We start from the raw sequence: 15,211 nt of genomic DNA, 5'->3' as shown, positions 1-15,211 counted from the left end.
CGGTGCCTCGCACGAGAGGGGAACGCTTCCCCTCCCCCCGGTGCCTCGCACGAGAGGGGAACGCTTCCCCTCCCCCCGGTGCCTCGCACGAGAGGGGAACGCTTCCCCTCCCCCCGGTGCCTCGCATGAGAGGGGAACGCTTCCCCTTCCCTCGGTGCTTCGCACGGGAGGGGAACGCATCCCCTCCCCTGAGTGCCTCACACGAAAGGGGAACGCTTCCCCTCCCCCCGGTGCCTCGCACGAGAGGAGAACGTTTCCCCTCCCCCCGGTGCCTCGTACGAGAGGGGAACGCTTCCCCTCCCCCCGGTGCATCGCACGAGAGGGGAACGCTTCCCCTCCCCCCGGGGCCTCGCACGAGACGGGAACGCTTCCCCTCCCCCCGGTGCCTCGCACGAGAGGGGAACGCTTCCCCTCCCCTGGGTGCGTCGCACGAGAGGGGAACGCTTCACCTCCCCTGGTGCCTCACACGAGAGGGGAGCGCGTCCCCTCCCCCTGGTGCGTCGCACGAGAGGGGAACGCTTCCCCTCCCCTGGGTGCGTCGCACGAGAGGGGAACGCTTCACCTCCCCCGGTGCCTCGCACGAGAGGGGAACGCTTCCCCTCCCCCCGGTGCCTCGCACGAGAGGGGAACGCTTCCCCTCCCCCCGGTGCCTCGCACGAGAGGGGAACGCTTCCCCTCCCCTCGGTGCCTCGCACGAGAGGGGAACGCTTCCCCTCCCCTTGGTGCCTCGCACGAGAGGGGAACGCTTCCCCTCCCCTTGGTGCCTCGCACGAGAGGGGAACACTTCCCCTCCCCCGGGGGCCTCGCACGAGAGGGGAACACTTCCCCTCCCCTTGGTGCCTCACACGAGAGGGGAACGCTTCCCCTCCCCCGGGGGCCTCGCACGAGAGGGGAACACTTCCCCTCCCCTTGGTGCCTCGCACGAGAGGGGAACGCTTCCCCTCCCCTTGGTGCCTCGCACGAGAGGGGAACGCTTCCCCTCCCCTTGGTGCCTCGCACGAGAGGGGAACGCTTCCCCTCCCCTTGGTGCCTCGCACGAGAGGGGAACGCTCCCCCTCCCCCCGGTGCCTCGCACGAGAGGGGAACGCTTCCCCTCCCCCGGGGGCCTCGCACGAGAGGGGAACGCTTCCCCTCCCCCGGTGCCTCGCACGAGAGGGGAACGCTTCCCCTCCCCCGGTGCCTCGCACGAGAGGGGAACGCTTCCCCTCCCCCGGTGCCTCGCACGAGAGGGGAACGCTTCCCCTCCCCCCGGTGCCTCGCACGAGAGGGGAACGCTTCCCCTCCCCCCGGTGCCTCGCACGAGAGGGGAACGCTTCCCCTCCCCCCGGTGCCTCGCACGAGAGGGGAACGCTTCCCCTCCCCCCGGTGCCTCGCACGAGAGGGGAACGCTTCCCCTCCCCCCGGTGCCTCGCACGAGAGGGGAACGCTTCCCCTCCCCCCGGGGCCTCGCACGAGAGGGGGTTGGGCCTGAGATAGGCATTTCGTCTAAATACTAGGTCCCGCCCTTTTTTCACATCACCGTCTCTTGCTATTGGCTAGTTGGGCTGTCAGTCTCTTCTCACAGCCCGCCCACCCGGAGTGATTCTGTCTCAGATTGGCCACGTGGTCTGTCTCTCGCTACGCGCAGCTCCCTTCTCCCCTGAGGTGATTCGTGCTCTGACTGGCCAGCTGGGCTGTCACTCTCGTTTCTCGGCCCCTTACCACCACCCGGAGGGAGTCTCCCTCTGACTGGCCAGTCAAGTCGTCACTCATAACGGGCATGGCATTCCGCTACGTGTGATTGGCTGACCGGGTGAAACAGCTCCGCCCCTCCGTACCAGGCAGTTCACGCATTCAACTGTTGCCGCCTTATGACGCGGTTGACTGCGGAGCCGTCTTGTGATAGGTAGATGTGCTGTCAATCTTACGAAGACCCCGTCTCTCCTAGTGTGATTGGCTGAAACTGGTGAGGCGTTCCCCACAGCTGCTGAGCTAATAGTTTGCAGCGATCTCGCCTTGTGATTGGTCAATGCCGGAACTCAAGCCCCGCCTGTGGGGTATGATTGACACCGACGGACAGACTAGCCCCGCCTTCTACACTGCCATTGGCTGGGACGGGACAGGTGGACGTGTCCTTTCCCCGACTTGATTGGCTAACCTCTTGATACGGCCCGCCTCCTGCTCGTTGGTTGGCTGTATTGCCCTAGATGCCCCGCCCCTATATACTAAGAGCTGTTCTTGGGTGAGGCCAATGCAGAGGCCACGCCCCATCCGAGCGGATTGGCTGCCGCGTAGCATTAGTCGCCGCCCTCCGAAATCCTGATTGGCCGAGCGGAGCGGCCCGAGAGGCGCCAGTGGCTGGCAACCCGCGAGCTCCGCCCCTCCCCTCTGATTGGCCCCGGCCGGGCTCCCGGCCACGCCCCCTTGGCTGGGGCAGGCTCCCCCTCGCGGCCTCAGCCGGTCAGTCTGGCAGCGGCGGCCGCGGCAAGCGGAGCCCCGGGGTCCCGGGATGGCGGCGGGCGAGGCGGAGCCGGAGCTGCCCCCGCCCCCCCCCGCCCGGCGGGCCCGCCACCGAGCGCGCCCTGGAGGAGGCGGCGGCCTCGGGCAGCCTGAGCCTGGCGGGGCGGCGGCTGCGGCTCTTCCCGGACGGCGCGGCGCGGCGCTGGGACCTGAGCGACACCACCCAGGCCGGTGAGACCCCGCCCCTCGCGCCGGCCCCGCCCCCTCAACGGGCCCTCTCGCGCCGGCCCCGCCCCCTCAACGGACCCCCTCGCGCCGGCCCCGCCCCCTCAACGGACCCCCTCGCGCCGGCCCCGCCCCCTCAACGGACCCCCTCGCGCCGGCCCCGCCCCCTCAACGGGCCCTCTCGCGCCGGCCCCGCCCCCTCAACGGGCCCTCTCGCGCCGGCCCCGCCCCCTCAACGGACTCCCTCGCGCCGGCCCCGCCCCCTCAATGACTCCCTCGCGCAGGCCCCGCCCCTTTCGTGCAGGGCCCCGCCCCTTTTTCCTTTACCTGGTGCCCTCCCCCTGCATAGCCCCCTGTTCTCTGTGGAGCCGCCCCAGGCCCCGCCCCCATCTCGACAGGCCCCGCCCCTTTTACCCCCGTCATCCTATTGCCCTGCCAGGCCACGCCCCCTTGGCCTGGGGTGAGACCCCGAGTCTCTGTCCCCACCCAGGGCCCCGCCCCCGCTGCCCCGGCCGGGCCCTGTGCCCAGGGGTGTTAGCCACCCTCAGCCGGACCCTGCCCCCCGGCCCTGTGCCCAGGGGCGTTAGCCACGCTCAGCCGGACCCTGCCCCCCGGCCCTGTGCCCAGGGGCGTTAGCCACCCTCAGCCGGACCCTGCCCCCCGGCCCTGTGCCCAGGGGCGTTAGCCACCCTCAGCCGGACCCTGCCCCCCGGCCCTGTGCCCAGGGGCGTTAGCCACCCTCAGCCGGACCCTGCCCCCCGGCCCTGTGCCCAGGGGCGTTAGCCACCCTCAGCCGGACCCTGCCCCCCGGCCCTGTGCCCAGGGGCGTTAGCCACCCTCAGCCGGACCCTGCCCCCCGGGCCTGTGTCCAGGGGCGTTAGCCACCCTCAGCCGGACCCTGCCCCCCGGGCCTGTGCCCAGGGGCGTTAGCCACCCTCAGCCGGACCCTGCCCCCCGGCCCTGTGCCCAGGGGCGTTAGCCACCCTCAGCCGGACCCTGCCCCCCGGCCCTGTGCCCAGGGGCGTTAGCCACGCTCAGCCGGACCCTGCCCCCCGGGCCCTGTGCCCAGGGGCGTTAGCCACCCTCAGCCGGACCCTGCCCCCCGGCCCTGTGCCCAGGGGCGTTAGCCACCCTCAGCCGGACCCTGCCCCCCGGCCCTGTGCCCAGGGGCGTTAGCCACCCTCAGCCGGACCCTGCCCCCCGGCCCTGTGCCCAGGGGCGTTAGCCACCCTCAGCCGGACCCTGCCCCCCGGCCCTGTGCCCAGGGGCGTTAGCCACCCTCAGCCGGACCCTGCCCCCCGGCCCTGTGCCCAGGGGCGTTAGCCACACTCAGCCGGACCCTGCCCCCCGGGCCCTGTGCCCAGGGGCGTTAGCCACCCTCAGCCGGACCCTGCCCCCCGGCCCTGTGCCCAGGGGCGTTAGCCACCCTCAGCCGGACCCTGCCCCCCGGGCCTGTGCCCAGGGGCGTTAGCCACGCTCAGCCGGACCCTGCCCCCCGGGCCCTGTGCCCAGGGGCGTTAGCCACGCTCAGCCGGACCCTGCCCCCCGGCCCTGTGCCCAGGGGCGTTAGCCACGCTCAGCCGGACCCTGCCCCCCGGCCCTGTGCCCAGGGGCGTTAGCCACGCTCAGCCGGACCCTGCCCCCCGGCCCTGTGCCCAGGGGCGTTAGCCACGCTCAGCCGGACCCTGCCCCCCGGCCCTGTGCCCAGGGGCGTTAGCCACCCTCAGCCGGACCCTGCCCCCCGACCCTGTGCCCAGGGGCGTTAGCCACCCTCAGCCGGACCCTGCCCCCCAGCCCTGTGCCCAGGGGCGTTAGCCACGCTCAGCCGGACCCTGCCCCCCGGCCCTGTGCCCAGGGGCGTTAGCCACGCTCAGCCGGACCCTGCCCCCCGGCCCTGTGCCCAGGGGCGTTAGCCACCCTCAGCCGGACCCTGCCCCCCGGGCCCTGTGCCCAGGGGCGTTAGCCACCCTCAGCCGGACCCTGCCCCCCGGGCCCTGTGCCCAGGGGCGTTAGCCACCCTCAGCCGGACCCTGCCCCCCGGCCCTGTGCCCAGGGGCGTTAGCCACGCTCAGCCGGACCCTGCCCCCCGGGCCCTGTGCCCAGGGGCGTTAGCCACCCTCAGCCGGACCCTGCCCCCCGGCCCTGTGCCCAGGGGCGTTAGCCACCCTCAGCCGGACCCTGCCCCCCGGCCCTGTGCCCAGGGGCGTTAGCCACCCTCAGCCGGACCCTGCCCCCCGGCCCTGTGCCCAGGGGCGTTAGCCACGCTCAGCCGGACCCTGCCCCCCGGCCCTGTGCCCAGGGGCGTTAGCCACCCTCAGCCGGACCCTGCCCCCCGGGCCCTGTGCCCAGGGGCGTTAGCCACCCTCAGCCGGGCCCTGCCCCCCGGCCCTGTGCCCAGGGGCGTTAGCCACGCTCAGCCGGGCCCTGCCCCCCGGCCCTGTGCCCAGGGGCGTTAGCCACGCTCAGCCGGGCCCTGCCCCCCGGGCCTGTGCCCAGGGGCGTTAGCCACGCTCAGCCGGACCCTGCCCCCCGGCCCTGTGCCCACGGGCGTTAGCCACCCTCAGCCGGACCCTGCCCCCCGGCCCTGTGCCCAGGGGTGTTAGCCACCCTCAGCCGGACCCTGCCCCCCGGCCCTGTGCCCAGGGGTGTTAGCCACGCTCAGCCCTGGGGCGCTCGCCCGGCCGGATCCTGCCCCCTGTGCCCTGTGCCCAGGGGTGTTAGCCACCCTCAGCCGGACCCTGCCCCCCGGGCCTGTGCCCAGGGGTGTTAGCCACCCTCAGCCGGACCCTGCCCCCCGGCCCTGTGCCCAGGGGTGTTAGCCACGCTCAGCCCTGGGGCGCTCGCCCGGCCGGATCCTGCCCCCTGGGCCCTGTGCCCAGGGGTGTTAGCCACCCTCAGCCGGACCCTGCCCCCAGGGCCTGTGCCCAGGGGCGTTAGCCACCCTCAGCCGGACCCTGCCCCCCGGCCCTGTGCCCAGGGGCGTTAGCCACGCTCAGCCGGACCCTGCCCCCGGCCCTGTGCCCAGGGGCGTTAGCCACCCTCAGCCGGACCCTGCCCCCCGGCCCTGTGCCCAGGGGCGTTAGCCACCCTCAGCCGGACCCTGCCCCCCGGCCCTGTGCCCAGGGGCGTTAGCCACCCTCAGCCGGACCCTGCCGCCCGGCCCTGTGCCCAGGGGCGTTAGCCACCCTCAGCCGGAACCTGCCCCCCGGCCCTGTGCCCAGGGGCGTTAGCCACGCTCAGCCGGACCCTGCCCCCCGGCCCTGTGCCCAGGGGTGTTAGCCACGCTCAGCCCTGGGGCGCTCGCCCGGCCGGATCCTGCCCCCCGGGCCCTGTGCCCAGGGGCGTTAGCCACGCTCAGCCGGACCCTGCCCCCCGGCCCTGTGCCCAGGGGCGTTAGCCACGCTCAGCCGGACCCTGCCCCCCGGGCCCTGTGCCCAGGGGCGTTAGCCACCCTCAGCCGGACCCTGCCCCCCAGGCCTGTGCCCAGGGGCGTTAGCCACCCTCAGCCGGACCCTGCCCCCCGGGCCCTGTGCCCAGGAGCGTTAGCCACGCTCAGCCGGACCCTGCCCCCCAGGCCTGTGCCCAGGGGCGTTAGCCACACTCAGCCGGACCCTGCCCCCCGGCCCTGTGCCCAGGGGCGTTAGCCACGCTCAGCCGGACCCTGCCCCCCGGCCCTGTGCCCAGGGGTGTTAGCCACCCTCAGCCGGACCCTGCCCCCCGGGCCTGTGCCCAGGGGCGTTAGCCACGCTCAGCCGGGCCCTGCCCCCCGGGCCCTGTGTCCAGGGGCGTTAGCCACACTCAGCCGGGCCCTGCCCCCCGGGCCCTGTGTCCAGGGGCGTTAGCCACCCTCAGCCGGACCCTGCCCCCCGGCCCTGTGCCCAGGGGCGTTAGCCACGCTCAGCCGGACCCTGCCCCCCGGCCCTGTGCCCAGGGGCGTTAGCCACCCTCAGCCGGACCCTGCCCCCCGGCCCTGTGCCCAGGGGCGTTAGCCACCCTCAGCCGGACCCTGCCCCCCAGGCCTGTGCCCAGGGGCGTTAGCCACCCTCAGCCGGACCCTGCCCCCCGGCCCTGTGCCCAGGGGTGTTAGCCACCCTCAGCCCTGGGGCGCTCGCCCGGCCGGACCCTGCCCCCCGGGCCCTGTGCCCAGGGGCGTTAGCCACCCTCAGCCGGACCCTGCCCCCCGGCCCTGTGCCCAGGGGCGTTAGCCACCCTCAGCCGGACCCTTCCCCCCGGGCGCTGTGCCCAGGGGCGTTAGCCACGCTCAGCCGGACCCTGCCCCCCGGCCCTGTGCCCAGGGGCGTTAGCCACCCTCAGCCGGACCCTGCCCCCCGGGCCCTGTGCCCAGGGGCCGTTAGCCACCCTCAGCCGGACCCTGCCCCCACGGCCCTGTGCCCAGGGGCGTTAGCCAACCCTCAGCCGGACCCTGCCCCCCGGCCCTGTGCCCAGGGGCGTTAGCCACCCTCAGCCGGAACCCTGCCCCCCGGGCCCTGTGCCCAGGGGCGTTAGCCACGCTCAGCCGGACCCTGCCCCCGGCCCCTGTGCCCCAGGGGCGTTAGCCACCCTCAGCCGGACCTCTGCCCCCCGGCCCTGTGCCCAGGGGCGTTAGCCACGCTCAGACGGACCCTGCCCCCCGGCCCTGTGCCCAGGGGCGTTAGCCACGCTCAGCCGGGACCCTGCCCCCCGGCCCTGTGCCCAGGGGCGTTAGCCACGCTCAGCCGGACCCTGCCCCCCGGCCCTGTGCCCAGGGGCGTTAGCCCACCGCTCAGCCGGACCCTGCCCCCCGGGCCCTGTGCCCAGGGGCGTTAGCCACCCTCAGCCGGACCCTGCCCCCGGGCCCTGTGCCCAGGGGCGTTAGCCACCCTCAGCCGGACCCTGCCCCCCGGGCCCTGTGCCCAGGGGCGTTAGCCACCCTCAGCCGGACCCTGCCCCCCGGGCCCCCCTGTGCCCAGGGGCGTTAGCCACCCTCAGCCGGACCCTGCCCCCCGGCCCTGTGCCCAGGGGCGTTAGCCACCCTCAGCCGGACCCTGCCCCCCGGGCCCTGTGCCCAGGGGCGTTAGCCACCCTCAGCCGGACCCTGCCCCCCGGCCCTGTGCCCAGGGGCGTTAGCCACCCTCAGCCGGACCCTGCCCCCCGGGCCCTGTGCCCAGGGGCGTTAGCCACCCTCAGCCGGACCCTGCCCCCCGGGCCCTGTGCCCAGGGGCGTTAGCCACCCTCAGCCGGACCCTGCCCCCCGGGCCCTGTGCCCAGGGGCGTTAGCCACCCTCAGCCGGACCCTGCCCCCCGGGCCCTGTGCCCAGGGGCGTTAGCCACCCTCAGCCGGACCCTGCCCCCCGGGCCCTGTGCCCAGGGGCGTTAGCCACCCTCAGCCGGACCCTGCCCCCCGGGCCCTGTGCCCAGGGGCGTTAGCCACCCTCAGCCGGACCCTGCCCCCCCGGGCCCTGTGGCCCAGGGCGTTAGCCACCCTCAGCCGGACCCTGCCCCCCGGGCCCTGTGCCCAGGGGCGTTAGCCACCCTCAGCCGGACCCTGCCCCCCGGCCCTGTGCCCAGGGGCGTTAGCCACCCTCAGCCGGACCCTGCCCCCCGGGCCCTGTGCCCAGGGGCGTTAGCCACCCTCAGCCGGACCCTGCCCCCCGGGCCCTGTGCCCAGGGGCGTTAGCCACCCTCAGCCGGACACCTGCCCCCCGGCCCTGTGCCCAGGGGCGTTAGCCACACTCAGCCGGACCCTGCCCCCCGGGCCCTGTGCCCAGGGGCGTTAGCCACCCTCAGCCGGACCCTGCCCCCCGGGCCCTGTGCCCAGGGGCGTTAGCCACCTCAGCCGGACCCTGCCCCCCGGGCCCTGTGCCCAGGGGCGTTAGCCACCCTCAGCCGGACCCTGCCCCCCGGGCCCTGTGCCCAGGGGCGTTAGCCACCCTCAGCCGGACCCTGCCCCCCGGGCCCTGTGCCCAGGGGCGTTAGCCACCCTCAGCCGGACCCTGCCCCCCGGGCCCTGTGCCCAGGGGCGTTAGCCACCCTCAGCCGGACCCTGCCCCCCGGGCCCTGTGCCCAGGGGCGTTAGCCACCCTCAGCCGGACCCTGCCCCCCGGGCCCTGTGCCCAGGGGCGTTAGCCACCCTCAGCCGGAACCCTGCCCCCCGGGCCCTGTGCCCAGGGGCGTTAGCACCCTCAGCCGGACCCTGCCCCCCGGGCCCTGTGCCCAGGGGCGTTAGCCACCCTCAGCCGGACCCTGCCCCCCGGGCCTGTGCCCAGGGGCGTTAGCCACCCTCAGCCGGACCCTGCCCCCCGGGCCCTGTGCCCAGGGGCGTTAGCCACCCTCAGCCGGACCCTGCCCCCACGGGCCCTGTGCCCAGGGGCGTTAGCCACCCTCAGCCGGACCCTGCCCCCCGGGCCCTGTGCCCAGGGGCGTTAGCCACCCTCAAGCCGGACCCTGCCCCCCGGGCCCTGTGCCCAGGGGCGTTAGCCACCCTCAGCCGGACCCTGCCCCCCGGGCCCTGTGCCCAGGGGCGTTAGCCACCCTCAGCCGGACCCTGCCCCCCGGGCCCTGTGCCCAGGGGCGTTAGCCACCCTCAGCCGGACCCTGCCCCCCGGGCCCTGTGCCCAGGGGCGTTAGCCACCCTCAGCCGGACCCTGCCCCCCGGGCCCTGTGCCCAGGGGCGTTAGCCACCCTCAGCCGGACCCTGCCCCCCGGGCCCTGTGCCCAGGGGCGTTAGCCACCCTCAGCCGGACCCTGCCCCCCGGGCCCTGTGCCCAGGGGCGTTAGCCACCCTCAGCCGGACCCTGCCCCCCGGGCCCTGTGCCCAGGGGCGTTAGCCACCCTCAGCCGGACCCTGCCCCCCGGGCCCTGTGCCCAGGGGCGTTAGCCACCCTCAGCCGGACCCTGCCCCCCGGGCCCTGTGCCCAGGGGCGTTAGCCACCCTCAGCCGGACCCTGCCCCCCGGGCCCTGTGCCCAGGGGCGTTAGCCACCCTCAGCCGGACCCTGCCCCCCGGGCCCTGTGCCCAGGGGCGTTAGCCACCCTCAGCGGACCCTGCCCCCCGGGCCCTGTGCCCAGGGGCGTTAGCCACCCTCAGCCGGACCCTGCACCCGGGCCCTGTGCCCAGGGGCGTTAGCCACCCTCAGCCGGACCCTGCCCCCCGGGCCCTGTGCCCCAGGGGCGTTAGCCACCCTCAGCCGGACCCTGCCCCCCCGGGCCCTGTGCCCAGGGGCGTTAGCCACCCTCAGCCGGACCCTGCCCCCCGGGCCCTGTGCCCAGGGGCGTTAGCCACCCTCAGCCGGACCCTGCCCCCCGGGCCCTGTGCCCAGGGGCGTTAGCCACCCTCAGCCGGACCCTGCCCCCCGGGCCCTGTGCCCAGGGCGTTAGCCACCCTCAGCCGGACCCTGCCCCCCGGGCCTGTGCCCAGGGGCGTTAGCCACCCTCAGCCGGACCCTGCCCCCCGGGCCCTGTGCCCAGGGGCGTTAGCCACCCTCAGCCGGACCCTGCCCCCCGGGCCCTGTGCCCAGGGGCGTTAGCCACCCTCAGCCGGACCCTGCCCCCCGGGCCCTGTGCCCAGGGGCGTTAGCCACCCTCAGCCGGACCCTGCCCCCCGGGCCCTGTGCCCAGGGGCGTTAGCCACCCTCAGCCGGACCCTGCCCCCCGGCCCTGTGCCCAGGGGCGTTAGACCACCCTCAGCCGGACCCTGCCCCCGGCCCTGTGCCCAGGGGCGTTAGCCACCCTCAGCCGGGCCCTGACCCCCGGGCCCTGTGCCCAGGGGCGTTAGCCACTACCCTCAGCAGGCCCCTGGGGCGCTCTTGCCCGGCCGTACCCTGCCCCTCGGGCCCTGTGCCCAGGGGCGTTAGCCACACTCAGCCCCCTGGGGCGCTCGCCCGGCCGGACCCTGCCCCTCGGGCCCAGGGGCGTTAGCCACCCTCAGCCGGACCCTGCCCCCGGGCCCTGTCCCAGGGGCGTTAGCCACACTCAGCCGGACCCTGCCCCCCGGCCCTGTGCCCAGGGGTGTTAGCCACACCCTGCCCCCCGGCCCTGTGCCCAGGGGCGTTAGCCACGCTCAGCCGGACCCTGCCCCCCAGGCCTGTGCCCAGGGGCGTTAGCCACGCTCAGCCGGACCCTGCCCCCCAGGCCTGTGCCCAGGGGCGTTAGCCACACTCAGCCGGACCCTGCCCCCCGGCCCTGTGCCCAGGGGCGTTAGCCACACTCAGCCGGACCCTGCCCCCCGGCCCTGTGCCCAGGGGCGTTAGCCACGCTCAGCCGGACCCTGCCCCCCGGCCCTGTTGCCCAGGGGCGTTAGCCACCCTCAGCCGGACCCTGCCCCGGCCGGGCCCTGTGCCCAGGGGCGTTAGCCACACTCAGCCGGACCCTGCCCCCCGGGCCCTGTGCCCAGGGGCGTTAGCCACGTTCAGCCGGACCCTGCCCCCCGGCCCTGTGCCCAGGGGCGTTAGCCACGCTCAGCCGGACCCTGCCCCCCGGCCCTGTGCCCAGGGGGCGTTAGCCACGCTCAGCCGGACCCTGCCCCCCGGCCCTGTGCCCAGGGGCGTTAGCCACGCTCAGCCGGACCCTGCCCCCCGGGCCTGTGCCCAGGGGCGTTAGCCACCCTCAGCCGGACCCTGCCCCCCGGCCCTTTGCCCAGGGGCGTTAGCCACCCTCAGCCGGACCCTGCCCCCCGGCCCTGTGCCCAGGGGCGTTAGCCACGCTCAGCCGGACCCTGCCCCCCGGCCCTGTGCCCAGGGGCGTTAGCCACGCTCAGCCGGACCCTGCCCCCCGGCCCTGTGCCCAGGGGCGTTAGCCACCCTCAGCCGGGCCCTGCCCCCCGGGCCTGTGCCCAGGGGCGTTAGCCACACTCAGCCCCCTGGGGCGCTCGCCCGGCCGGACCCTGCCCCTCGGGCCCTGTGCCCAGGGGCGTTAGCCAACACTCAGCCCCCTGGGGCGCTCGCCCGGCCGGACCCTGCCCCTCGGGCCCAGGGGCGTTAGCCACCCTCAGCCGGACCCTGCCCCCCGGCCCTGTGCCCAGGGGCGTTAGCCACGCTCAGCCGGACCCTGCCCCCCGGGCCTGTGCCCAGGGGCGTTAGCCACCCTCAGCCGGACCCTGCCCCCCGGCCCTGTGCCCAGGGGCGTTAGCCACCCTCAGCCGGACCCTGCCCCCGGCCCTGTGCCCAGGGGCGTTAGCCACGCTCAGCCGGACCTGCCCCCCGGCCCTGTGCCCAGGGGCGTTAGCCACGCTCAGCCGGACCCTGCCCCCCGGCCCTGTGCCCAGGGGCGTTAGCCACCCTCAGCCGGGCCCTGCCCCCCGGGCCTGTGCCCAGGGGCGTTAGCCACACTCAGCCCCCTGGGGCGCTCGCCCGGCCGGACCCTGCCCCTCGGGCCCTGTGCCCAGGGGCGTTAGCCACACTCAGCCCCCTGGGGCGCTCGCCCGGCCGGACCCTGCCCCTCGGGCCCAGGGGCGTTAGCCACCCTCAGCCGGACCCTGCCCCCGGGCCCTGTCCCAGGGGCGTTAGCCACACTCAGCCGGACCCTGCCCCCCGGCCCTGTGCCCAGGGGTGTTAGCCACACCCTGCCCCCCGGCCCTGTGCCCAGGGGCGTTAGCCACGCTCAGCCGGACCCTGCCCCCCGGCCCTGTGCCCAGGGGCGTTAGCCACGCTCAGCCGGACCCTGCCCCCCGGGCGCTGTGCCCAGGGGCGTTAGCCACGCTCAGCCGGACCCTGCCCCCCGGGCGCTGTGCCCAGGGGCGTTAGCCACGCTCAGCCGGACCCTGCCCCCCGGCCCTGTGCCCAGGGGCGTTAGCCACCCTCAGCCGGACCCTGCCCCGGCCGGGCCCTGTGCCCAGGGGCGTTAGCCACACTCAGCCGGACCCTGCCCCCCGGGCCTGTGCCCAGGGGCGTTAGCCACGCTCAGCCGGACCCTGCCCCGGCCGGGCCCTGTGCCCAGGGGCGTTAACCACACTCAGCCGGACCCTGCCCCCGGGCCCTGTGCCCAGGGGCGTTAGCCACGTTCAGCCGGACCCTGCCCCCCGGCCCTGTGCCCAGGGGCGTTAGCCACGCTCAGCCGGACCCTGCCCCCCGGCCCTGTGCCCAGGGGCATTAGCCACGCTCAGCCGGACCCTGCCCCCCGGCCCTGTGCCCAGGGGCGTTAGCCACGCTCAGCCGGACCCTGCCCCCCCGGCCCTGTGCCCAGGGGCGTTAGCCACACTCAGCCGGACCCTGCCCCGGCCGGGCCCTGTGCCCAGGGGCGTTAGCCACCCTCAGCCGGACCCTGCCCCCCAGGCCTGTGCCCAGGGGCGTTAGCCACACTCAGCCGGACCCTGCCCCGGCCGGGCCCTGTGCCCAGGGGCGTTAGCCACCCTCAGCCGGACCCTGCCCCCCAGGCCCTGTGCCCAGGGGCGTTAGCCACGTTCAGCCGGACCCTGCCCCCCGGGCCCTGTGCCCAGGGGCGTTAGCCACGCTCAGCCCCCGGGGCGCTCGCCCGGCCGGACCCTGCCCCCCGGGCCCTGTGCCCAGGGGCGTTAGCCACGCTCAGCCGGACCCTGCCCCCCGGCCCTGTGCCCAGGGGCGTTAGCCACGCTCAGCCGGACCCTGCCCCCCAGGCCTGTGCCCAGGGGCGTTAGCCACACTCAGGCGGACCCTGCCCCCCGGGCCCTGTGCCCAGGGGCGTTAGCCACGTTCAGCCGGACCCTGCCCCCCGGCCCTGTGCCCAGGGGCGTTAGCCACGCTCAGCCGGACCCTGCCCCCCGGCCCTGTGCCCAGGGGCGTTAGCCACGCTCAGCCGGACCCTGCCCCCCGGCCCTGTGCCCAGGGGCGTTAGCCACGCTCAGCCGGACCCTGCCCCCCGGCCCTGTGCCCAGGGGCGTTAGCCACGCTCAGCCGGACCCTGCCCCCCGGCCCTTTGCCCAGGGGCGTTAGCCACACTCAGCCCCCTGGGGCGCTCGCCCGGCCGGACCCTGCCCCCCGGGCCCTGTGCCCAGGGGCGTTAGCCACACTCAGCCGGACCCTGCCCCCCGGCCCTGTGCCCAGGGGCGTTAGCCACGCTCAGCCCCTGGGGCGCTCGCCCGGCCGGACCCTGCCCCCCGGGCCCTGTACCCAGGGGCGTTAGCCACACTCAGCCCCCTGGGGCACTCGCCCGGCCGGACCCTGCCCCCCGGGCCCTGTGCCCAGGGGCGTTAGCGACGCTCAGCCGGACCCTGCCCCCCGGGCCCTGTGTCCAGGGGCGTTAGCCACACTCAGCCCCCGCTGCCCCGGCCGGACCCTGCCCCCTGGGCCCTGTGCCCAGGGGCGTTAGCGACGCTCAGCCGGACCCTGCCCCCCGGGCCCTGTGTCCAGGGGCGTTAGCCACGCTCAGCCCCTGGGGCGCTCGCCCGGCCGGACCCTGCCCCCCGGGCCCTGTGCCCAGGGGCGTTAGCCACGCTCAGCCCCCTGGGGCGCTCGCCCGGCCGGACCCTGCCCCCCGTGCCCTGTGCCCAGGGGCGTTAGCCATACTCAGCCCTTGGGGCGCTCGCCCGGCCGAATCCTGCCCCCCGGGCCCTGTGCCCAGGGGCGTTAGCCACGCTCAGCCCCCTGAGGCGCTCGCCCGGCCGGACCCTGCCCCCCAGGCCATGTGCCCAGGGGCGTTAGCCTCGCTCAGCCCCCTGAGGCGCTCGCCCGGCCGGACCCTGCCCCTTGGGCCCAGGGGCATTAGCCACGCTCAGCCCTGGGGCGCTCGCCCGGCCGGACCCTGCCCCCCGGGCCCTGTGCCCAGGGGCGTTAGCCACGCTCAGCCCCTGGGGCGCTCGCCCGGCCGGACCCTGCCCCCGGGGCCCTGTGCCCAGGGGCGTTAGCCACGCTCAGCCCCTGGGGCGCTCGCCCGGCCGGACCCTGGCCCCCGGGCCCTGTGCCCAGGGGCGTTAGCCACGCTCAGCCCCTGGGGCGCTCGCCCGGCCGGACCCTGCCCCCGGGCCCAGGGGCGTTAGCCACGCTCAGCCCCTGGGGCGCTCGCCCGGCCGGACCCTGCCCCCGGGCCCAGGGGCGTTAGCCACGCTCAGCCCCCTCGGGCGCTCGCCCGGCCGGACCCTGCCCCCTGGGCCCTGTGCCCAGGGGCGTTAGCCACGCTCAGCCCCTGGGGCGCTCGCCCGGCCGGACCCTGCCCCCGGGCCCAGGGGCGTTAGCCACGCTCAGCCCCCTGGGGCTCTCGCCCAGCCAGACCCTGCCCCCCGGGCCCTGTGCCCAAGGGGTTTAGCCACGCTCAGCCCTCTCGGGCGCTTGCCCGGCCTTTGTGTCCCTGCTGGGCCTGGCGACCGCGGTTTCCCTGCGGGATCCAGAGCTGCCAAGACAATGAGAGTCTGATGGGCCGTTGGGGGGAGGGGGCAAACACACGGCCCTTTGTGCCCCAGTGAATTGCGCCGTCCCCAGCGCCGTTCCACGGGGAGCATCCGGGGGTGCCAGTCACAGGCCTGGCGTGGGGCAAGCTGTGCTCGGGTCACTTCACAGCAGGTGCCTGGCGTTCTTTGTCCCGGTTGCCGTCCCTCTGTCCTGGTGAGGCCCCGAGTTTGCTTAGCAAGAGTCGGGTCCGAACCTGGCTACACGAGCAGCTCT

General features: G+C 75.7%; 1 protein-coding gene across 1 annotated transcript in view; it reads left to right on the top strand.

Annotated features, from left to right (window-relative positions):
• The first annotated feature begins 2,473 nt into the window (after positions 1-2,473).
• The window catches only part of LRCH4 (leucine rich repeats and calponin homology domain containing 4), a 51,028-nt gene continuing 38,290 nt past the window's right edge, over positions 2,474-15,211 (top strand). Inside the window, 2 exon segments of the mRNA XM_050933277.1 lie at positions 2,474-2,524; positions 2,526-2,670. Coding sequence (XP_050789234.1) covers positions 2,489-2,524; positions 2,526-2,670 — 181 coding nt within the window. The 5' untranslated portion in view covers positions 2,474-2,488.

This window comes from Gopherus flavomarginatus, chromosome 23 (assembly GCF_025201925.1).
Source record: "Gopherus flavomarginatus isolate rGopFla2 chromosome 23, rGopFla2.mat.asm, whole genome shotgun sequence".
Taxonomy (NCBI): domain Eukaryota; kingdom Metazoa; phylum Chordata; order Testudines; family Testudinidae; genus Gopherus; species Gopherus flavomarginatus.
The sequence above is the reverse complement of the archived record's forward strand: the minus strand, read 5'-3'. Positions and strand labels throughout refer to the sequence as shown.